At 43.4% G+C, this 22,516-nt stretch overlaps 1 protein-coding gene across 8 annotated transcripts in view; it reads left to right on the top strand.

Moving 5' to 3' along the window:
- The window catches only part of dlgap1a (discs, large (Drosophila) homolog-associated protein 1a), a 149,250-nt gene that overhangs the window by 80,238 nt on the left and 46,496 nt on the right, over positions 1-22,516 (top strand). For all 8 annotated transcript variants that reach the window (XR_014084399.1, XM_081598755.1, XM_008433540.3 and 5 more), the window contains 5 exons: positions 10,221-10,379; positions 10,496-10,578; positions 16,342-16,387; positions 16,986-17,270; positions 18,773-18,905. Coding sequence is in view for 7 of the 8 variants with exons in the window: in XM_081598755.1 (XP_081454881.1) it covers positions 10,221-10,379; positions 10,496-10,578; positions 16,342-16,387; positions 16,986-17,270; positions 18,773-18,905 (706 nt within the window). In the remaining variant the exon portion in view is untranslated. The remainder of the gene's footprint in view (positions 1-10,220; positions 10,380-10,495; positions 10,579-16,341; positions 16,388-16,985; positions 17,271-18,772; positions 18,906-22,516) is intronic.

Here is a 22,516-nt window from a genome sequence, read left to right as displayed (position 1 = left end):
CAATTGGGTCTTAAAAGAGGGAGAGACACCCAGGTCCTGGAGGGAAGCTTTCATTGCGGTTATTCCAAAGGAAGGAAAAGATCAATTAGATTGTGCCAACTATAGACCAGTTAGTGACCTAAATTTAGACTATAGACTATTTACAGCAGTCATGGCTAGACGACTAGAGGCAATTCTGCCGGACATAATTGATTTGGACCAAACAGGATTTATAAAGAAAAGACAGACAACGGATAATATTAGGCGCACATTGCTGGTAATGCAAAAGATTATTAACACAAGAACAGAAGCAGTAATATTAGGATTGGATGCAGAAAAAGCTTTTGACTCCGTCAGGTGGAACTTCCTATATAAGGTGATAAAACAATTCGGTTTTAACAAAACATTTATCAAAACTATTCAATCATTACATTGCCAACCCACAGCTGGGATCAAAATTAATGGGAGCCTTTCAAATACATTTAGAGTACATCGAGGATGCAGCCAAGGCTGCTCCATTAGCCCACTGTTATTTGCGATATATTTGGAACCTTTAAGCCAGGGGTGTCCAAACTTTTTGCAAAGGGGGCCAGATTTGGTGTGTTAAAAATGTAGGGGGGCCGACCTTGGAGGATGTTCTTTACATAGAACATCAATATATTTAAACGCATTTCAGCAAGTCATTCTGTGTTTTACATTTGCTTTTTTATTTTAATTTCAGCGATCTGAAGCATGTCTTTTGGTTCATTTGAAACATGCATATCATATGCAATTGAATATTCACTTAACTTCACTTTTTTAACACTAACTTTTTTAAACAGAAGTAATTGTATTCTATTGTGCAAATTACATTTGAAATATAAAAAAAATATCTCACCATGGCAGTTCAATATTTACAGAATTTTTAAATAAAATAACAGAAAACATAACAAGTAACAGTCATATCAACAAGTGCAGGGCTCATTTGAAATATGACATATTAGTAAATGTTGATCAGATTTTTAAAAGTTTATTATTCTGGAGTGAAAACTGAAAACTTGTCTGAATTTATGACTTATATTGATCTTAATAACCAAAAAATTTATTCAGAGATTTATTGTAAATGACAAATGACTTGCCTGCATTAATGTGATACTGAGATCTGGACTGCGGCACATAGGTCAGGTCTGGCTCAAAGGCAGTGGTACTGATGCGCAAGATGTCTCGTATGTGAGAGTCCGTTATTTAAGTTCACAATCGAGAATGTCTTCTCACACAAATACGTCGACTAGGGTTGCAACCCGTCCCGTAATATAGGGAACCATGCCGTATTTGACTGTTAAATGTAGCGTCCCACATTGAACCGAAACGGGACGCGATTTGTTCCGTATTCTACAAATATGTACGTGTAATAACAAAGACGTTTTCCCCGAGTACTTTATATAGTAGGCTGCCCCAGTCATTGTTTCACTCACGGTGTTGCGATATTGCGTCCAACTGCCACCCCCCCACCCCCTATGAGACTAGGACGACGCGTCCCTTATTTTGATTTCTGACAGGTGGCAACCCTAACGTCGACCCAAACAAGTTTAGAATTTTCTTACCAAACCGAATTTCTCGAAACCTGTCCTTATCCAGCTGTCGGTAAAGGTTTGCGAGAGAAAGCTGCTGGTTCTCTGCGTCACCCTGCAGCTCAATGCGCTCCAGCTGCAAATGGTCCGAGTCACACGGGCTGCTACCCGGGTAAATGGGTAAATGAGGAACAGCATTTAGTGTGTAACCTACGCCCTATGCTGGTAACAGTACTGCTGCCTAACGTATTAATTCTACGTGCTAGCCAGATGTTATTGATTTTATGACAGAGGCTCCGGGCCGGATGAAATTTGACCACGGGCCGCATTTGGCCCCCGGGCCGGACTTTGGACATGCCTGCTTTAAGCCAATGGAGAAAACAAAACAAAAATATAAAGGGTATACATATGGACGGAGGAGAACAAAAGATAGCATTATTTGCAGATGATGTTTTGATTTACCCATCTCAACCAGGCAAGTCACTTCCAGCACTAATCAATATAATGGATGAATTTGGGATGATGTCAGGCTACAAATTAAACACAAAGAAAACCCAAGTTCTCTCTTTCAACTATTCACCTGATCAATTCATTAAAAATACATTTAGTTGGGATTGGCAGTCAAAATCTCTGAAATACCTCGGAATGCTTCTGTCCCATGACTTATCCGAACTAAAATCTTTAAATTTTAGCCCCTTGGTGTCGAAAATAAAGTCCGATATGGGAAGGTGGAGTTTAATCCCCTTTACAAGCTTAGTCTCAAGAGTAGAAATGATTAAAACAACTGTGTTACCAAGGTTACTGTATTTATTTATGTCTCTCCCAGTTGAGGTGACAGATAAAGACTTTGCAGAATGGGATAAAATCATATCGAGATTTATTTGGCAAGGAAGAAAACCACGGGTCAGATTTAGAACTTTGCAGTTATCGAAGGATAAACGGGGTTAGCCTTACCCTGTCTGAAGAGCTACTATGTAGCAGCACAGTTGAGTACTCTACTGAACATAAGCAATCCATTATACACTGCAAAATGGAAAGATATAGAAGGTGCTATGTCACCCACGATACCTCTACAAGCCATAATAAATCATAACAAATTGAGAAAACACCTTAGGGAGGAGTTGAATCCATGGCTGGGGTTATCTCTTGACATATGGAATGAAATTATTTTAAAATATGGGTTGACAGAGCAGAGTAGAGTACTAAGGTGGATAGCGCATGACTCCGATTTTAAACCTGATGTAACGGACAAAACATTTAGTAAATGGGAAAAGGGTCCAAAGATATTCTGGGAGATGGTTAAGAAAAATACTATACAAAGCTCTGAAGAAATAAAGAATAAATATGAATTAAACAACAAGGATTTCTACAGGCACTTACAATTGAGGCACTTTACAGAGGAACTATTAAGAAGGATAAATTTAATTGAGTTTGAATCTGGTATAATTAAGATGTTTATTTCAGCAAATGAATCAAACTTGGGGAAAAAAATAATTTCAAAACTGTATACTGGATTGGAAAATTGGAAAAAAAAGTAATACAACATACATAAAAGCAAGATGGGAAAACGATGCTAATTGTGGGCTTTCACAGGAGAACTGGGAAGAGATATGTGAGCAACAGTGGAAAACATCTTGTTCCCTTTCATGGAGAGAGTTTGGCTGGAAGAATATTGTAAGATATTTCAGTACACCAGCACAAATAAAATACCAAGATACAAAATGCTGGAGGCAGTGCGTAAAAGACAGAGCGGGTCACTTCCATGTATTTTGGGATTGTGCCTTCATGGTACCCTATTGGCAGGGCATAAAGAATTGTATGGATAAAGTACTGGGGGTGAATATTCCACTTACATTTGAGGATCTGTATATGGGAAGAGGGATGGAAAGGCTCACAAGAGCAGGCGATAGATATATGTATAGAATTATGTTGATAGCAAGCAAAAAAGCCATTACTAGGAAATGGCTGAAGGCAGAAGCTCCTAAAAGGGAAGATTGGGTTGATGTAATGCATAATATTTATATTATGGAAAGGCTGACGTTTTCCATCAGATTAGAATCTGGAAAATTTAAGAATTATTGGAAAAATTGGTAGGGTTTTATTTCACCATGGAGATCAGACTTTATTGATTAATAGTGTGGTTACAGGAGCCCTTATAGAGCTACAGACTGTAAATAGTTTGCTTACAGTTCATTTCTGATGAGAAGAGAGTTAAAATTGTGATGACTTGGAAGAGAAGAGCGAGGAGAAAGAGGGAAAAGACACATTTTGGATCTTTTTGTTTGCTCTGTTTTCTCTTTTTTTGTTTTTTCTTTTCTTTTTTGTTAATCAACAAATGAATGGATAGAGTGGATATTATCTAGAATGGCAAAATTGCTATGTCTAAGGCAGGTATAGATTGTATATGCATCTTTTCTTGAATAATAAGTATGGAACATTTGGAAAAAGAAAAAAGTGTAAAGTCTGTATGTACACTTGTATGGAAAAATTGTCAATAAAAAAGTGCAAATTAAAAATAAAAGAAATGAGCTGGATCACACAAACTGCAGAAAAGAACTAAAGGAATAAGTGAACACACCTCCAATATGTGAATCAAGGCAGGTGAGCAAATACTTTTATCAGTATAGTGTATTTGTTTTGCCTCTTCATGATGTATTTTTGACTGATACATTAAATGCTAAATCATATTGATGGGCATGAGCCAAGGACCTTTACTGAGAAAAGCTAAACAATGTCTGACAGCAAGATGAGCAGAGCTGGAGGAACAAGTTCACTGTTGGAGGCTGAATGTGTCGCTGGGAAGGAAGGAGTTGCTTCTCCATGCCCTGGTATTTGCCAATGAAAGTCATTAATAAAAATGACTTTGGAAGTGGGCCTTTCCACTACAATGTACTGTAAATATAGATTTACACTACATGCGTTTCCGCTCTGGAAGTGCACAGCAGAGCCGTTTCTGATTACCCTGATTCAGAACACTGATATCAATGTGTCAGAAACTTCCAAGCCAAGATTGATGGATTAGGTCAATTTGTTGAAAAACAGGTAACTGAACACGTCACTCTGGTGACAATTTCTTTCCATCCATTTTCTGCCGCTTATCCAAGGTCGGGTCGCGGGGGCAGCAGCTTCAGAAGGGAGGCCCAGACTTCCCTCTCCCCAGCCACTTCTTCCAGCTCCTCCGGGGGAATCCCAAGGCGTTCCCAGGCCAGCCGAGAGACGTAATCCCTCCAGCGTGTCCTGGGTCTTCCCCGAGGCCTCCTCCCGGTGGGACGTGCCCGAAACACCTCAACAGGGAGGCGTCCAGGAGGCATCCTTACCAGATGCCCGAGCCACCTCAACTGGCTCCTCTCGACGTGGAGGAGCACCAGCTCTACTTTGAGTCCCTCCTGGATGACCGAGCTTCTCACCCTATCTCTAAGGGAGAGCCCAGCCACCCTGCGGAGGAAACCCATTTCGGCCGCTTGTATCCGTGATCTCGTTCTTTCGGTCATGACCCAAAGCTCATGACCATAGATGAGGGTGGGAACGTAGATCGACCGGTAAATCGAGAGCTTCTCTTTTTGACTCAGCTCTCTCTTCACCGCGACGGACCGGTACAACGCCCGCTTCACGGCAGACGCTGCCCCAATCTGCCTGTCGATCTCCCGCTCCCTTCTTCCCTCATTCGTGAACAAGATCCCCAGATACTTAAACTCCTCCACTTGAGGCAGGACGACCCCCCTGACCCGGAGAAGGCACTCTACCCTTTTCCGGCTCAAGACCATGGCCTCAGATTTGGAGGCACTGAGCCTCATCCCGGCCTCTTCACACTCGGCTGTGAACCGCTCCAGTAAGAGCTGCAGATCATGATCTGATGAAGCCAACAGGACCACATCATCCGCAAAAAGCAGAGATGCGATCCTCAGGCCACCAAAACGGATCCCCTCAACACCTCGGCTGCGCCTAGAAATTCTGTCCATGAAAGTAATGAACAGAATCAGTGACAAAGGGCAGCCTTGGTGGAGTCCAACTGTCACCGGAAACGAGCCCAACTTACTGCCGGCAATGCGGACCAGATTCTGACACCAGTCATACAGGGACCTGACAGCCGTATCAAAGGGCCCGGTACCCAGGGGTGAAAGTAGTTTTAAATTCTTGGGGGTACTATGACAAAATATATATATATATATATATATATATATATATATATATATATATATATATATATATATATATATATATATATATGTATATGTAAAGCTGGCCAGCCCTTGAATTGCTACAAAATAAAGCTGTAATTCCTTCAGCCCACTGGCTGCAATGTTGACACCTTGAGATGCCATGAGACCTAAATTCTGTTAAAGCTCATCTTCTGAAGTCGGGATATTTTTCCTCCAATAGGTTCCAGAGGAATCACCTCAAACCAGATGTTGGACTGGATTTTATTTTAATGTAATTTGTGAATGTTAGAGCCTCATTTTCAACAGTGGAGCTATAAAAGTTGAAAAAGGTTATTATTTTGGAGAAAGTCTCATCAACATCAATATTTCCACTAAATAAGAGGCAAAAAAAATTTGTTTGATAGAGGAAAAGCCTCTGAGTCCGACAGCACCAAACTATTTTTTTTATATTAGACAATTAATTTAATTTCACATAATTATCGCGGTAGAAACCATTTGTTTGTTAAATACTTAATGAAACATATTTACCGTGTTTGATGTTTGTTATAACTGATGTATACTGACACAGAACGAGGTAATTAGTCCAAGTTTGTCGTTTATTGAACGTTCAGAAACTACAGCGGTGATGAGCCACAGCAAAGGTAAAACAACCTGAACAAGTGATCAACTCTAAACCACTCGCACATTTTTACTCTCTCTGTCATTTAAGCACACCCGTTGCCATGGCAACCTCCTGCGCTCCACAAGCCGACCAGAGGTTAAAAAAAACATAACATTCAGTCTGATACGGTATTAGGTTTGCAGGCTTGATATTTATTTTGCGATTATTAATAAGCGCTCCCCTCCCCTGAACACAGCGTTGGTTGATTAGTTAATTTTAAACTTCTGCTCTGCTAGTTATTTTGGTAATAGAACCAAAACGCACAGAATTGCGCAACACCTTGTAGAAACAATAATCACTGAGATTATTATTGTCGAGTCATTAATTTGAACACGTTTTGTTGATTTTTTTGTTGTTCTTTCATAAAGTTACGAACGTTTTAAGCCAGTCAGAGGAGGACGTGCTGGTCTCAGCTTCCTGGCGGCGTTCAGTTTGTCACCTGATGCCGAGATCTACTCAAAACCTTCTGCGATCGACATATTCCCCCCCTGCTCTAGCAAAGCACGAACAGTTCAGAAACAATATTAAATGGGAAAAAAGTTATTTATTATTAGATTAAGTCGTGTTTTAGATTGTTCTTGAAAAACTAATCAGTCACGGCTGATTAGTGAACCCACTGATTCTTTACAGCAAACAGCCGCTCCTCTCTCTTGCAGGTACTGCGTACCCCCACTAAATCTTTTAGGGGTACGCAGTACCCTGCCGTACCCCCTTACTTTCACCCCTGCCGGTACCCCATACTCCCGGAGAACCCCCCACAAACCCCCCTAGGAACACGGTCGAATGCCTTCTCCAAGTCCACAAAACACATGTAGACTGGTTGGGCGTACTCCCATGCACCCTCCAGGACCCTGCTGAGGGTGTAGAGCTGGTCCAGTGTTCCACGACCAGGATGAAAACCACACTGCTCTTCCTGAATCCGAGGTTCGACTATCCGACGGACCCTCCTCTCCAGGACCCCTGAATAGACCTTACCAGGGAGGCTTAAGAGTGTGACCCCCCTGTAATTGCAGCACACCCTCCGGTCCCCCTTTTTAAACAGGGGGACCACCACCCCAGTCTGCCAATCCAGGGGAACTGCCCCCGATGTCCATGCGATATTGCAGTCGCGTGAGCCAACACAACCCTACAACATCCAGAGCCTTAAGGAACTCCAGGCGGATCTCATCCATCCCCCGGGGCCCTGCCACCGAGCAGCTTTTTGACCACCTCGGCGACCTCGTCCCCAGAGATCAGAGAGCCCAACCCAGAGTCCTCAGGCTCAGCTTCCTCAACAGAAGGCATGTTGGTGGGATTGAGGAGGTCTGCGAAGTATTCCGCCCACCGGCCCACAACGTCCCGAGTTGAGGTCAGCAGCACCATAAACAGTGTTGGTGCTGCACTACTTCCCCCTCCTGAGACGCCGGATGGTGGACCAGAATCGCCTCGAAGCCGTACGGAAGTCTGTCTCCATGGCCTCTCCAAACTCCTCCCATGCCCAAGTTTTTGCCTCAGCGACCACCCGAGCCGCATGCCGCTTTGCCTGCCGGTACCTATCAGCTGCTTCTGGAGTCCCACAGGTCAAAAAGGCCCGTTGGGACTCCTTCTTCAGCTTGACAGCATCCCTCACCGAAGGTGTCCCCCAACGGGTTCGAGGGTTGCCGCTGTGACAGGCACCAACAACCTTGCGGCCGCAGCTCCGATAAGCCGCCTCGGCATTGGAGGTATGGAACATGGTCCACTCAGACTCGATGCCCCCCACCTCCCCTGGACCGTGTTCGAAGTTCTGCCGGAGATGGGAGTTAAAGCTCCGTCTCACAGGGGACTCCGCCAGACGTTCCCAGCAGACCCTCACTACACATTTGGGTCTGCCAGGTCTGACCAGCTTCCTCCCCTAGCACCGGAGCCAACTCACCACCAGGTAGTGGTCAGTGGACAGCTCCGCACCTCTCTTCACCCGAGTGTCCAAAACATACAGCCGCAGATCCGATGACAAAATCGATCATCGAACTGCGGCCTAGGGTGTCCTGGTGCCTAGTGCACATATGGACACCCTTATGCTTGAACATGGTGTTCGTGATGGACAATCCGTGACGAGCACAGAAGTCCAATAACAGAACACCACTCGAGTTCAGATCGGGGAGGCAGTTCCTCCCAACCACGCCCCTCCAGGTCTCACTGTCATTGGCCACGTGAGCGTTGAAGTCCCCCAGTAGAACAAGGGAGTCCCCAGGAGGGGCGCTCACCAGTACCCCCTCTAAGGACTCCAAGAACGGTGGGTAATCAGAACTGCTGTTCGGCTCGTAAGCACAGACAACAGTCAGAATCCGTCCCTCCACCCGTAGGTGGAGGGAGGCTACCCTCGTTCACTGGGGTAAACCCCAACGTACAGGCGCCAAGATGGGGGGCAACAAGTATGCCCACTCCTGCCTGGCGCCTCTCACAGTGGGCAACTCCAGAGTGGAAGTACGTCCAGCCCCTCTCAAGGAGACTGGTTCCAGAACCAGAGCCATGCGTCGAGGTGAGGCCGACTATTTCTAGCTGGAACCTCTCAGCCTCGCACACTAGCTACAGTTCCTTCCCACATCCCAAGAGCCAGCTTCTGCAGCCGAGGATCAGACCGCCAGGGTCCCCTCCCTCAGCTGCCGCCCGTTACACACTGCACCCGACCCCTTTGGAAGCCCATTGGAAGGGGGAGCCACGTCTCCTCTTCAGGCTGAGCCCGGCCGGGCTCCGTGGGTAAAAGCCCGGCCACCAGGTGCTCACCATCGTGCCCCACCTCCAGGCCTGGCTCCAGAGTGGGGCCCCGGTGACCCGCGTCCGGGCGAGGGAACGCCACATCCAAAGTTATTACTCATCTTAAGGGGTCTTTGGGCTGCGCTTTGTCTGGTTCCTCACCTAGGACCTGTCTGCCTTGGGTGACCCTACCAGGGGCATGAAGCCCCAGACAGCATAGCTCCTAAAATCATTGGGACACTCAAACCCCTCCACCACGATAAGGTGGCAGCCCAAGGAGGGGGTGACAATCTCAAATTTTTTCTAAATAAATACATCTTACTTATGTTGTTTTCCCTTCATGATGTATTTTTGACTGATGCAACTCATACTCTTCAGTGACTTATGCTCTTTTTCCACTGGCTCTAATGGACCCAGCTCCACTTTACTCGGTCTGCTTTGCAAGCATTTCCACTCGCCTTTTTTTTAGCGTTGTATCTGCTTTTTCGGTCCCTGCTATGGAGTAGGGTCTGCCAGGGTCCTACATACGTAGGCAGTGATGTTTAAACTTGCTTTAGTGACTGAGGTGTTCCATAGTCTCAATTTAAGAAAGACTTGAGTCTTGGCCATTGCAGAAGAATCCAACTAAAGTACTTACGTTTGAGACTGACAATTTGGGTTTTGCTGTGAAACTTGGTTTAGTGATCCCAAACACATATGTGTATGTAATGGACAAAGCTGGCTGACATTAGACTTATTAAAACACCTTTCAAAAATTCCAAGCTTAATCCTGTTAATAATTTGTGAACTAGGCTTAAAAGTCAAGAAGTCAAATGATTGAAACAAACTATGCTTATATTCCAAACATTTGTCAGATGTCCATAGCTGTCTCAAACGGCAGTCCTTTTTATTTGCGTCCTTTGTCCTACGCACATGAGGTAAATGTCAAAACTGCTAATGAGCCAATATTGGAGTCAGGTGTGCTAAAGCACAGAGACATAGAAAACACCGAGGACAGGAGTTTGAGACCCTTGATCTAGAATTATGACAGAATCTTATTGATGAGTACAAATAGAGAGAGGTCAAGCTTCACTTGCCATGAAAGTTCAAAGTAATTATGACCTTCTTTCCCATAAACACTACATGTAAACTCTGACTGGAACTGTTTCTACTTAGGTGCATGGACCAGCCAGTCAACATGTCAGTAACAGCACGATGACAGTCAGCACTGCCAGTTCCCCACACCTCAGCAGGGGGCAAGTTGTAGAAGAACATCGGGATGAATACAGAAAAGAAGCACTCAGGAAGGGGAAATGTCTCTCCATAGGCATCCAGGTACAGGATTTGTAGCTAATTTACTTTACACATAACAGAAAAATCAAAGTGCATTAGATGAAGGTATGCTGAAGTATGGAAGAATTGTGTAGTTTAGAGTTCTTTGTGTTCTGCAGGTTGATGGACCAGAAGACATTCCAGATCCGGAAGACCCCTCCAAGTTCACGTCTGTGGGGGTACAAGTGGAGGATGATCGAGGGTGAGGGTGATCATTGCAGTGAAACATTTTTTTAATATTTTTTTATTTCGATTCTATTCTTTCATAGAATAGAATATACTTTATTGATCCCCAAGGTGAAATTGCTTATTAGTTGACAAGCTACTTCATCTAAGGTGTTAAATATTAATAGTACAAATATAAGCGTAAGAGAGAAACTTTTAAAAATATATATACACCTTAGAGTGATGTAAGGAATTCAATATGACGGAATATAGATAAATAAATAAATAAATAAATAAATAAATAAATAATCATGCACATGCAAATATGTTGATCTATAAAAAATCTACATGAGTACAAAGAAAATTAGGTTTAAGTTACTCAGATGTGGGCATTGTAAAGTCTGAAGGGGCTCCTGTATCCAACCAGCACATCATGAAGAGGATGAGACTCGTTGTCCAAGATGGCCTGAATGTTGGACAGGATCTTTCTTTCTGACACCACTGTCAGAGAGTCCAGCTCCACTCCAACGACGTTACTGGCCTTCCGGATCAGTTTGTTCAGTCTGATAGTATCCTCCAGCATACAGGATGGCACTAGCAACCACAGAGTCATAAAACATCCTGAGCAAGGTCCGGCAAATGTTTAAGGACCTCAGACGCCTTAGAAAGTAGAGGTGATTTTGGCCCTCCCTGTACACAGAATCAGTGTTCTTGACCCAGTCCAGTTAATTGTCAATGTGGAGTTCCAGATATTTATAATTCTCCACAATGACCACAATGACCCCCTGGATGGTCACTGAGCACAAGAGGAGGGAAGAAGATGTGAAGGTGAAACTGACATGGGTGGACAGCAGCAGTGGCATTGATGGGAGTGTGAGCAGGAGGTACAGGGGCCACAGTGTCAAATCTGTTGAAAAACAGGTTGAGTTCATTGGCTCTGTCAACATTGCCCTCAAGCAATGTTGACAGTCACTGAATCACTGAATAGATGCTTAGAGCAGATCAATGTGTGGATGTGCCAAAACTTTCTCCAGCTGAACAGAAACAAAACTGAAGTTATTATCTTTGGACCTAAAGAGGAGCGAACCCGAATCAATGCACAGCTTCAGTTACTACAACTAAAAACCAGCGATCAGGTCCAAAACCTGGGAGTAGTGATGGACTGTGACCTGAACCTTCAGAGCCACATTAAGACAGTCACAAAGTCGGCCTTCTATCACCTCTAGTATTAGAGGACTTATGTCTCAGCACAATCTAGAGAAACTCATCCATGCGTTTATCTTTAGCCGCATTGATTACTGCAACAGCGTCTTCACAGGTCTGACTAACAAATCAATCAAACAGCTGCAGCTGATCCAGAAGCTGCTGCTGCTGTTCTCACTAAAACCAGGAAGATAGAGCACATAACACCAGTTTTAAAGTCCCTACACTCAGAAAATAGACTTTAAAATACTGATGTTAGTTTATAAATCACTGAACGGTTTAGCACCACAATACCTTAAAGAACTGTTATTGTTGTACCAACCGTCTAGACCCCTCAGATCTTCTGGTTCTGCTCTGCATCCCCAGAACCAGACGAGGAGAAGCAGCATTCAGTTTCTATGCACCACAGATTTGGAACAAACTTCCAGAAAACTGTAAAACAGCTGAAACACTGGGTGCTTTTAAATCTCAACTTAAAACCCACCTGTTTAGAGTTGCTTATGGCTAAATTAGGGTTAGAGTGCAGGTTTTGATGTCTTCCATGTTTTTATGTCTTTAATGTTTTTAATTTCTTTTTCTTTCTTTTCGACGTTTTAATAATGTAAAGCCCCCCGGAAAACGTCCCAGTTAAACAACGTTTAACTAAAGTTCTACGGGGTTTAGAGTCCCAGTTGACAGAGTTTCAACTAAAAACCTAGAGGTTGGAGTCCTTGTCAAATGGTGTTTTTGACTAAAGTCCCTGAGGGTTAGAATCCCAGTTAAACAGCGTTTAACTGAAGTCCTAAAGGGGTGCGGGTTTTAATGTTTTTTTTTTAAATCTCTCTCTTTCTCACTGTTAATGTCACATGCTGTTTTTATTTTAATTATGTAAAGCACTTTGAAATGCCTTTCTGCTGAAATGTGCTATACAAATAAAATTTGATTGATTGATTGATTGAAGCGTTCCACAGCCTGCTGATCTGAACCCGATGATAGTTCTCATCCCTCTCCAGACCTCTCATGTTTTCCTGCTGGAGTTTCCTCTCCAGCTTCTTCTTATATTCCTCTTTAGCTCTTCTTATCTTCACCTTCAAGAACCTCTGAATTACTCTCACATCATCCTTGTTGCCATCTCTGAAAGCCCTCTTCTTCTCATTCAGGATGGTTTTGATCTCCTTTGTTAGCCAGGGCTTGTTATTTGGGTAACAATAAACTGTCTCAGTAGGGATGATGGAGTCAACATAGAAGTAGTCAGTCATGTATTCAGTGAGCTCACCAATGTTCTCTATATTTGAGTTCTTGACAGTCAGTGGCCTCAAAACATCCCTGTAGTGTCTCAGTGACCTCCTTTGACCCTATCCTCACTATGCTCATTGTTGCAGTCTGGCTACACAATCCCGCCAGAACATTACAGTTTGATGCTGTTATCATGGTTACCTAGAGACGGACAGTACGCAGCCGAGGTGAGCTGCTATCAACCTGGGTCTTTTTAAAATGTCCACTCAATATTCCACCATGTCCTTAGAAGCAAAACCTCTTGCAAAAGTGCAATGGGAAGACATAAATCTCAGGCTGAACCGTCTTAGTGAGGATGAATACAGACATTTTAAAGAATGTGCACATTGTGGCACAGTGTGCTGTATGATATCAGACAGAATGCATCAGTAGAGGATCACTGTAGACCCGCCAGAACCTAGAAGAACCAGATATCAGCGTCTTTTCAACCCTCAACCATCTCCTGAGGCTGATATGGTACAGAACATTTTGCTGTGATTAAGTTTCTTATTGTGCTTTTAGTAGATTATTATGGTTTGATTATTTGCTTAGGATGTTGAGTTTTGATGACACTTTATTTAATCTATAATAGAATAGTATCAGCTAAAATAATATAAATGATCATTTAAAGAACAACTCATGCTAGATTACCAGTACATACATAAATATTTCCTACTTTAAAACGGTTTGTTAGGGCTTTCTGTGTGTTTTCTTTAGAAATGTTGGATATATTTCATGAATACATTGCTCAGTGTTCATTTGATGTATTATTTCACTATTATTCCATTAATGTGGTTTACCAGTTTGGATAACCTGACATCCCATTAATGGAAGAAAAACAAAAAAACATGTTTATCAAAAATGCACCAGATACAGACCTGCAGGCCTGGGGCGGTTCTAGACTATGGTCAAAAGTGTAAATGTAATTTGTTAATACTCAGTGGTGGATTTTTTTAACCTTCTTACTTTTACAATGAATACAAAATTATAGTGCTGCACTTTTAGCTGTTGTATTTAGATAGGATCACACTTTCCATCTGCTACATCCTGGGTCTGTAACCTGTATCTATGGATATGCAAGTGGCTCTTTGGCTCACTTAATATATCAAATGATGAAATATTGCTGTTTTTTTTTTTTGTTGTTTCACTTTTTTGTCATGAAGCGTGCTGCTGACCTTTGTTGTTTGTGTTGTTTCCCGCCACTAGGGCGTTGTGCCACAGCTGTTTTGAGTTCTTGATTACCGTATTTTCTGCACTACAAGGTGCACCGGATTATAAGGCGCACCTTCAATGAATGGCCTATTTTAAAACTTTTTCATATATAAGGCGCACTGCATTATAAGGCGCATAGAATATACGCTACAGTTAGGGTGGCCACCCGTCCCGTATTGAACCTATACGGGACGCGATTTGTTCCATACTCTACAAATGTGGATGTGTAATAATAAAGAAGCGGTCCTCGAATACTTTATATAGTAGGCTGCCCCAGTCATTGTTTCACTCACGGTGTTGCGATATTGTGCCCAACTGCTTTCTGGATAACACAGACCAACCGACACGCTGCAGCCGCAGTCTCTGTCTCTCTTCCCCCGAACCCCCAGGCTTTAAATGTATAGGAGCTGGTCCCTTGGTAACCCTATCTAAAGCCACTTTGTTGACATAAAGAATGTCAACAAAACAGTCCGACTCGGATCGGCGAGGAGAGCCTTCCGCGACTGGGCCGGGGCGTGGCTGGACGATGGTCACCCTTCTCCGTTCAGACACAGCATGTTGGTGGAGAACGTAGTGCTAAATGACCTGCAGACGACCTGATTATCAGGTCCGTAGGTAGATAGACATAAATACGTAAGTAATAAAGTGGCTCACCTTTTCAACAATAGTTGGTCTTCCTTTGATCACCATGAGGGCGAAACGCAAAATTTTTTAAGTGTCACCATGAAAAAATACAGACTACTCTGGCCCTCGTGGTAAATTTGGACTAGAATCAGCCAAACCTAACTCCTCATTTGTATATTTTGGCAAAACTATTTAAAATACAAGAATTTGCATCTTTATACTTTTGGCTGTCTGGTGACTTAAATGTTAAATCAGGTATTATGATCAGTTACTCAGTACTTGAGAAGCTTTAGTAATTTATGGTTCCTTTCTATTTCTACTTAAGTAAAAACCTGTTGAATGAATGCTATTCTGATTGGAGTATAATTTTGGGTACTCTAACCAACTTCTATGTATAAATAATCCATCCATCCATCCATTTTCTTCCGCTTATCCGGGGTCGGGTCGCGGGGGCAGCAGCTTCAGAAGGGAGGCCCAGACTTCCCTCTCCCCAGCCACTTCTTCCAGCTCCTCCGGGGGAATCCCAGGCCAGCCGAGAGACGTAATAATGTATAAATAATTGCTCTATGAATCCTCTGTTTCTTCCTTATTGCCTCCTCCACTGTTTGTTTTCTCCTCTGCAACCCCGATGTGTCCTTCTCCAGACCTCTTTGGAGATTTCTGTGGATCTGGACACCATGTCATCCGGCTTCAGCACTGTTAGGACCTGGCTCATTGAGCCGTAACAAAAACCAAGGAGACACGGACTTCAACAATAAATACTATCTTTATTGAGCATCAAATCTAAAATAAAACAGCAGGAAATAAGCAGGCGGCCCCTGTGGCCGATGGCATCGCCAGAAGCTGGTGGTGTGAGCAGGGGAGTCCTGCTAAAGAAAAGAAAAGCCAAGCAAAGTCTCATGATTTGTGGTTTAGTTAGGTGAGGGAGAACGCAGAGACAACCCAGGATGAAAATGATGATGAAGATTAAATGACAGATGTACAGCTCAACAGTCCAAACGAGTAGGCAGCACAGGGAGCTAAGGCTAAAGCTAACACTGGAAGCTACTTACTGAAATCCTGGTCCCTCCTCTTTCGGTGCGACTCGGGACAAAAAGCAATTAGTAAATGATGGATCCCTCCATGTAATGTGGAGAGGGACGTCACAACACAATGAGCTGATCCCTGGTGTAAACAATTTGGCCAAGTTGTTATGCTTAGCAGAGTAAAAAACAAGTATCTCTACAGTGAAGGAAAAGATTATGGCTCTTAATAAACTGTACTGAAAATGAACTTCTAGTAATGTGCAAAAATGAATTAATGTTGCAAAATAATCAATCCAAAAAAATTTGAAAAGCAAAAACATGAGGAGTATCCACAACAGGCTACATGTTGGTGCATGGGCACTAAATCACTAATTTACTGATTTGTATTAAATATATTTAGAAAGACATTGCAAACTGTAAAAGTGTTGACTGAATTGCGTCTTGACAGTAGATATTGATGGCTTGGTTTCTTGGATGTCTAGATATCGAAGGCTTCAGCGCTCCAACAGTGTGACAGCAGCTGTACAGGTAAGCAGCAAGCTTGACAAGCTCTGATTAATAATTTGGGTTGGGACAAGTTCTCTATCCAACAATTCTGTTGGATAAAGTTTGCCAACAGAGATGTTTTCCTTCCTCGTAAACAAAGCGTTCTGCTCTACACATCGGAATTAATGAATGACTATACTTTATTAATTAATTATTAATAAACAGAGTCCTGGAGCTGACCAGAGTTCTGAGTGGGTCATAGGACAGAGAAACACCAGCACATATGACTGGTTCTGTTACTGATCTTTCACTGTGAAAATCTATATATCTACACACCTGTGTGATATCTTGCTCTTTGGAGATCTGTTTGCAGAAAAATTATCAAATTTCTACATGTATATGTCAAGTTTTGGATTCAGCCCACATTTTCCAGACTCGGGTAGAAAAATAAATCTGACTTCTATTGCAAAGCCTTTTTTGGCTAAAATACAGAATATCAAGTTGGTCTTTACAGAAGACGAGGGAATGAAAAATCATTTGGAAATATACTGTATTAATGTAGGCTATTTAAAACTAAACATAAATTTCATACAACTAAATATTAAGTTAATTATTGGATCCTCTTTATTTCCCAATCCAGGCAGATCTAGATCTGCCAGACCTCCTAGACACTCCTCTAGACTCTCCACACCCTCACAGAGGACGTCTGGCCTCCTGTGGCATGTCATCTCGGAAGTATTCCCGCGATGCAGCCACCTCCACCGTCAGCATTCAAGGCTCAGGGAACCATTACCATGCCTGCGCCTCAGATGATTATGATGATGTTGGTTTTGACCCGTCCATCCTCCCCCCTCCTGATCCCTGGATAGATACTGTTACTGATGACCCGCTTGATGCAGACTTCAACAGCTCTGTTATTCTGGAGGTATGTGGACTTGTTTTACTCAATTTGTTTTTTTTTATGCATATCAATTATTACAATAATTTTTTACACATCCTCGATATCGATGACCAAAGTCCTTCACAAAATATATATAGAAAAGTAAGGATGCACCGATATGAAGATTTGGGTTGGAACTGATCCAATATTATTACTGCTGTTATGATATCTGATATCAGTCAGACAGTTTTCAAGTCTGTAGGATGAAAGAGCACATAGTGTCAAAGCTCTTTGAGACTTTGACACTGAAATCCCACTGATTTCAGTGTTAAATCAGTGGGATTTAACACTGAAAGACGGGGACAGGTGTATCATCCATAAAAGGAAATCATTAAGTTGTTGGCAGCAGAAGCTCAGCTGACGACCCCTCCCAGTGCTCCTCCCGAGCCTCCAGTCGACTTAACAGAAACCAGCTTAGCAGAAACCAGACCCGATGTACACTGGCTTCAGAGAAAAAATACAGAGAACAAAAAATTAAAAGCTGAAATAACAGGAAAAATGCTAAATTACAGAGAAGTAAGAGTAAGTAGCAGAGAGAGGAAAGATGCAGCCTAAGCCAGTCTGACTAAGTTTTATCAGAAAGGAAAGTTTTAAGTCTAGTGTAAGCAGGGTGTCTGCCTCACCCCTGCTCTAAACTATATTTTTCACCCTAAACTAGCTTATGATGTTCCTCAAACAGACTAAGAAAAACACAATAGTTATTAAAGAGACTTGTGAAAACAGTTTGGGTATAAACAAGGTAATAAAGGCATTTTACTGATGACTGTCTTTATGTGTGCTCTCCATGAACCCATGAAAGGAAAACTTCCTGTCAGCCCGTGTTAGTGTGTGCTTCACCTCAGTGAGTGAAATGCTGGCCTGTTTGCTGGACAACTGTCAAGTCTGCAGGCTTCTCTTCCCCATGATTGTGTGGGTCATAATGTAATAATAAACCTTGTCAAATGTGCAGTTTGACGCGTTATTATATGAACACTGTCATGTTATCTGAACATGTAATATTCAATGTCAGATGCTAAATTTCTGACATTTGAAATATGTTTCTGAATCTACACTATATATTTTTTATCTTTTGAAATAACTTAGATTTTTAAGCAATTTCTTTTGTTTTAAGGTGTTCTTGCATGTACAATTTTTAAGAAAATACATTCCTCATAACACACTTCCCCTATATGGGTTTTAATATTTAGAACACACATAAATATTAAATTTAATTTCAAGATTTCATCTTCTTTAGATCGTGTTATTGTGCACTTGTGGAAAATGTTAGCAGAAAATGTTAGCTTTAGAAGAATGAATGTTCACATTTTCTTCTGAATAACCTTATTTTAAAATATTTATCAGCAGCTGAAAATGTTAACCTTGCCCCATTAGTGAGAGATAAACCAGCAGTTACTTTCAGCTTCATTCAGGGGTTTGTTGTAGTTTTAATGAATATTTCATATACACTATTTTGACAGTATGTGCAAATCTGAATATTGTGATGTAAGGTGGTACAACGGTCGGTCTGTCAGAGAGATGGACGCTGGTTCCTGAAGCTTCTTCAAGCTGAGACCGACCGCATGGAGGGATGGTGTCGGCAGATGGAGCTCGACCAGCGGGAGAATGAGTTGCCTGAAGATAGTAGGTTTTATGTGTTTGTTCATCATTCAGTCTTTTAGCAAACATTTCAGGATAAATAGTGCAACACACATTTTAAATATTAATTTTGAATAGTATAAAATTCAGTGTTTTTTTTTTTTTTTACAAAGTTAATACAAAGGGTCTCAACCATAAGAAATTTAAAAGGTCCACAATTATGGAAAATTCCCGTTTTGTATCTTTCCGTCCTTCCACTTGGGTATTTATGGTTTTTACAAATATTCCAAGAGCAAAAGACGCCAAACATCCAGCTATTTTTTGGAATAAGTAAATGTACTGCTGGTGTTTGCAAGATAATGCGTTTTAAAAACTTCTTAATTGTTGCGTCACAACTTTTTACAAACCAACCCCAACTGCAAGTTTGTTCTGCTGGTTTTTCCCCTGCACAATGACTGCTTGAAAAGGAAAGTGTTTTGTTGTCCACTGTAACACAGAGCTTGAGCATGTGTTTGTCATGGTTTGAGGGTGTTGCTGAGGAGATAGACACAGGTAGGCCCAGGCAGACATAAATGAACGATGATTTAATGGTGCATACTCCAAAACAAAGTCCAACAGTAACAGCTCAGGGAAACAAACCGACAACAGAACGCATGATGTTAAACGAGGACCCCGACAAGAGACAAAGACAACAGGTGGACTTAAATACACAGGGAGGGTAATCAGGGAATGAGACACACCTGGGAAGCAATCAACAGGGAAGACAGGACAGGGACAGGACTAAACACAGAAAACCTCTAAAATAACTACACAGAACACAACAGTGTTCATGCATTTTCTCCCAGTCAAGGAGAACAGAGCTGCGCGGCGGATTCATAATATTTCTGGTTGTAATGTCCTTGCAATATTGCCAAAGTAAGTTGGAGTTTGTACAGATCATTTTAAGCAGAAATCCTTTGAAAACTACCAACAGTTTATGACAGAATTTGCCAAAAAGAAGGAAGAATCCGTTTCTACTTTCTCACAAATATGCAGATGGTGATGTAAGTACATAATGATGTGTTGCGTGTTTTGTGTTGTTGTTTGGCAGAAATGTGATTTGTCATTTAGCACAAGCTAAAACTAAACAATAGTCTCTGCTAGTCCTGTGTCTCACTTTGTTACTCACAGTCGGTGTGTCCGACTTCAGGGTCTGCATCCTTCAAAGCGTATGAATGTCTTTGCGTCAAAAGACCTGGTCTACGTAGGACGGGTCCTTCAAAGGCCACGAATATTTGACGACTGGAAGAGAAAACCTGTGAATTTGGACAGGTCTAGTCGTAGACAAAATAAAGAGTAGACGCTATTTAACATTGCGGTTAAATAAAGCTATTATGTTTAAATGCTTGGAGACAGACTTCCGTACAGCTTCGAGGCGATTCTGATCCACCATCCGGCGTCTCAGGAGGGGGAAGCAGTGCAGCACCAACACTGTTTATAGTGGGGATGGTGTGCTGCTGACCTCAACTCGGGACATTGTGGGCCGGTGGGCGGAATAATTCGAAGACCACTTCAATCCCACCAACATGCCTTCTGTTGAGGAAGCTGAGCATGGGGACTCTGGGTTGGGCTCTCCAATCTCTGGGGACGAGGTCGCCGAGGTGGTCAAAAAGCTCCTCGGTGGCAGGGCCCTGGGGGTGGATGAGATCCGCCCGGAGTTCCTTAAGGCTCTGGATGTTGTAGGGTTGTGTTGGCTTACACGACTCTGCAATATCGCATGGACATCGGGGGCAGTTCCCCTGGATTGGCAGACTGGGGTGGTGGTCCCCCTGTTTAAAAAGGGGGACCGGAGGGTGTGGTCCAATTACTGGGGGATCACACTCTTAAGCCTCCCTGGTAAGGTCTATTCAGGGGCCCTGGAGAGGAGGGTCCGTCGGATAGTTGAACCTCGGATTCAGGAAGAGCAGTGTGGTTTTCGTCCTGGTCGTGGAACACTGGACCAGCTCTACACCCTCAGCGGGGTCCTGGAAGGTGCATGGGAGTTCCCTCAACCAGTCTACATGTGTTTTGTGGACTTGGAGAAGGCGTTCGACCGTGTCCCTCGGGAGGCCCTGTGGGGGGTACTCCGGGAGTATGGGGTACCGGGCCCTTTGATACGGCTGTCAGGTCCCTGTATGACCGGTGTCAGAATCTGGTCCGCTTTGCCGGCAGTAAGTCGGGTTCGTTTCCGGTGAGAGTTGGACTCCACCAAGGCTGCCCTTTGTCACTGATTCTGTTCATTACTTTTATGGACAGAATATCTAGGCGCAGCCGAGGTGTTGAGGGGATCCGTTTTGGTGGCCTTAGGATCGCATCTCTGCTTTTTGCGGATGATGTGGTCCTGTTAACTTCATCGGAACGTGATCTGCAGCTCTCACTGGAGCGGTTCGCAGTCGAGTGTGAAGCGGCCGGGATGAGGCTCAGTGCCTCCAAATCCGAGGCCATGGTCTTGAGCCGGAAAAGGGTACAGTGCCTTCTCCGGGTCAGGGGGGTCGTCCTGCCTCAAGTGGAGGAGTTTAAGTATCTGGGGATCTTGTTCACGAATGAGGGAAGAAGGGAGCGGGAGATCGACAGGCAGATTGGGGCAGCGTCTGCCGTGAAGCGGGCACTGTACCGGTCCGTCGTGGTGAAGAGAGAGCTGAGCCAAAAAGCGAACTCTCGATTTACCGGTCGATTTACGTTCCCACCCTCATCTATGGTCATGAGCTTTGGGTCATGACCGAAAGAACGAGATCACGGGTACAAGCGGCCGAAATGGGCTTCCTCCGCAGGGTGGCTGGGCTCTCCCTTAGAGATAGGGTGAGAAGCTCGGTCATCCGGGAGGGACTCAAAGTAGAGCCGCTGCTCCTCCACGTCGAGAGGAGCCAGTTGAGGTTCGGGCATCTGGTAAGGATGCCTCCTGGACGCCTCCCTGTTGAGGTGTTCCGGGCACGTCCCACCGGGAGGAGGCCTCGGGGAAGACCCAGGACACGCTGGAGGGACTATGTCTCTCGGCTGGCCTGGGAACGCCTTGGGATTCCCCCGGAGGAGCTAGAAGAAGTGGCTGGGAAGAGGGAAGTCTGGGCCTCCCTTCTGAAGCTGCTGCCCCCGCGACCCGACCCCGGATAAGCGGAAGAAAATGGATGGATAGATGCTTCACTATAATCAGTCAAACTGATTTGTTAAGAAATAAATTAAATACTTTGGATAAACAAACTTTATGCTGCTAGACATTACCTGACTGAACAATGTCACCATTTAACTTACACTCATTGGAGAAATCTATTGGAAGTTTGAAAACAATGTGCCAGGAGTCAGGCGTTCTCTCCATGTAAACCAAAACTATCTGGATCGCCCGGCCAGCTGACAGCTGGCGAGGGGAGCTGGTTGTTAATGCAGCGGGAGCAGAAATCTCCGAAAATACTGTCAGAGCAATATTACAGTTAGGTGGCGTAGTGATAAACCAAGCAGATATCTGAGATTTACATAGCTACATTCTCACCTAAAAACATTGCAAAATTTAATGTGTCACTTGGAGGAAAAATAATTTGCTGCTCTTCACCACCATTGCTGCTTTTCCCAAACACCTAATTTGGACCCTCAATGAATCGTAGGATATGGTGGGTCCTGAAGGATAGACTGGACCCATCCAGTACACA

Source organism: Poecilia reticulata, chromosome 17 (assembly GCF_904066995.2).
Source record: "Poecilia reticulata chromosome 17, P_reticulata-male-v2, whole genome shotgun sequence".
Taxonomy (NCBI): Eukaryota; Metazoa; Chordata; class Actinopteri; order Cyprinodontiformes; family Poeciliidae; genus Poecilia; species Poecilia reticulata.
Note: the sequence above shows the minus strand (reverse complement) of the source record. Positions and strands in the feature narration are given on the sequence as shown.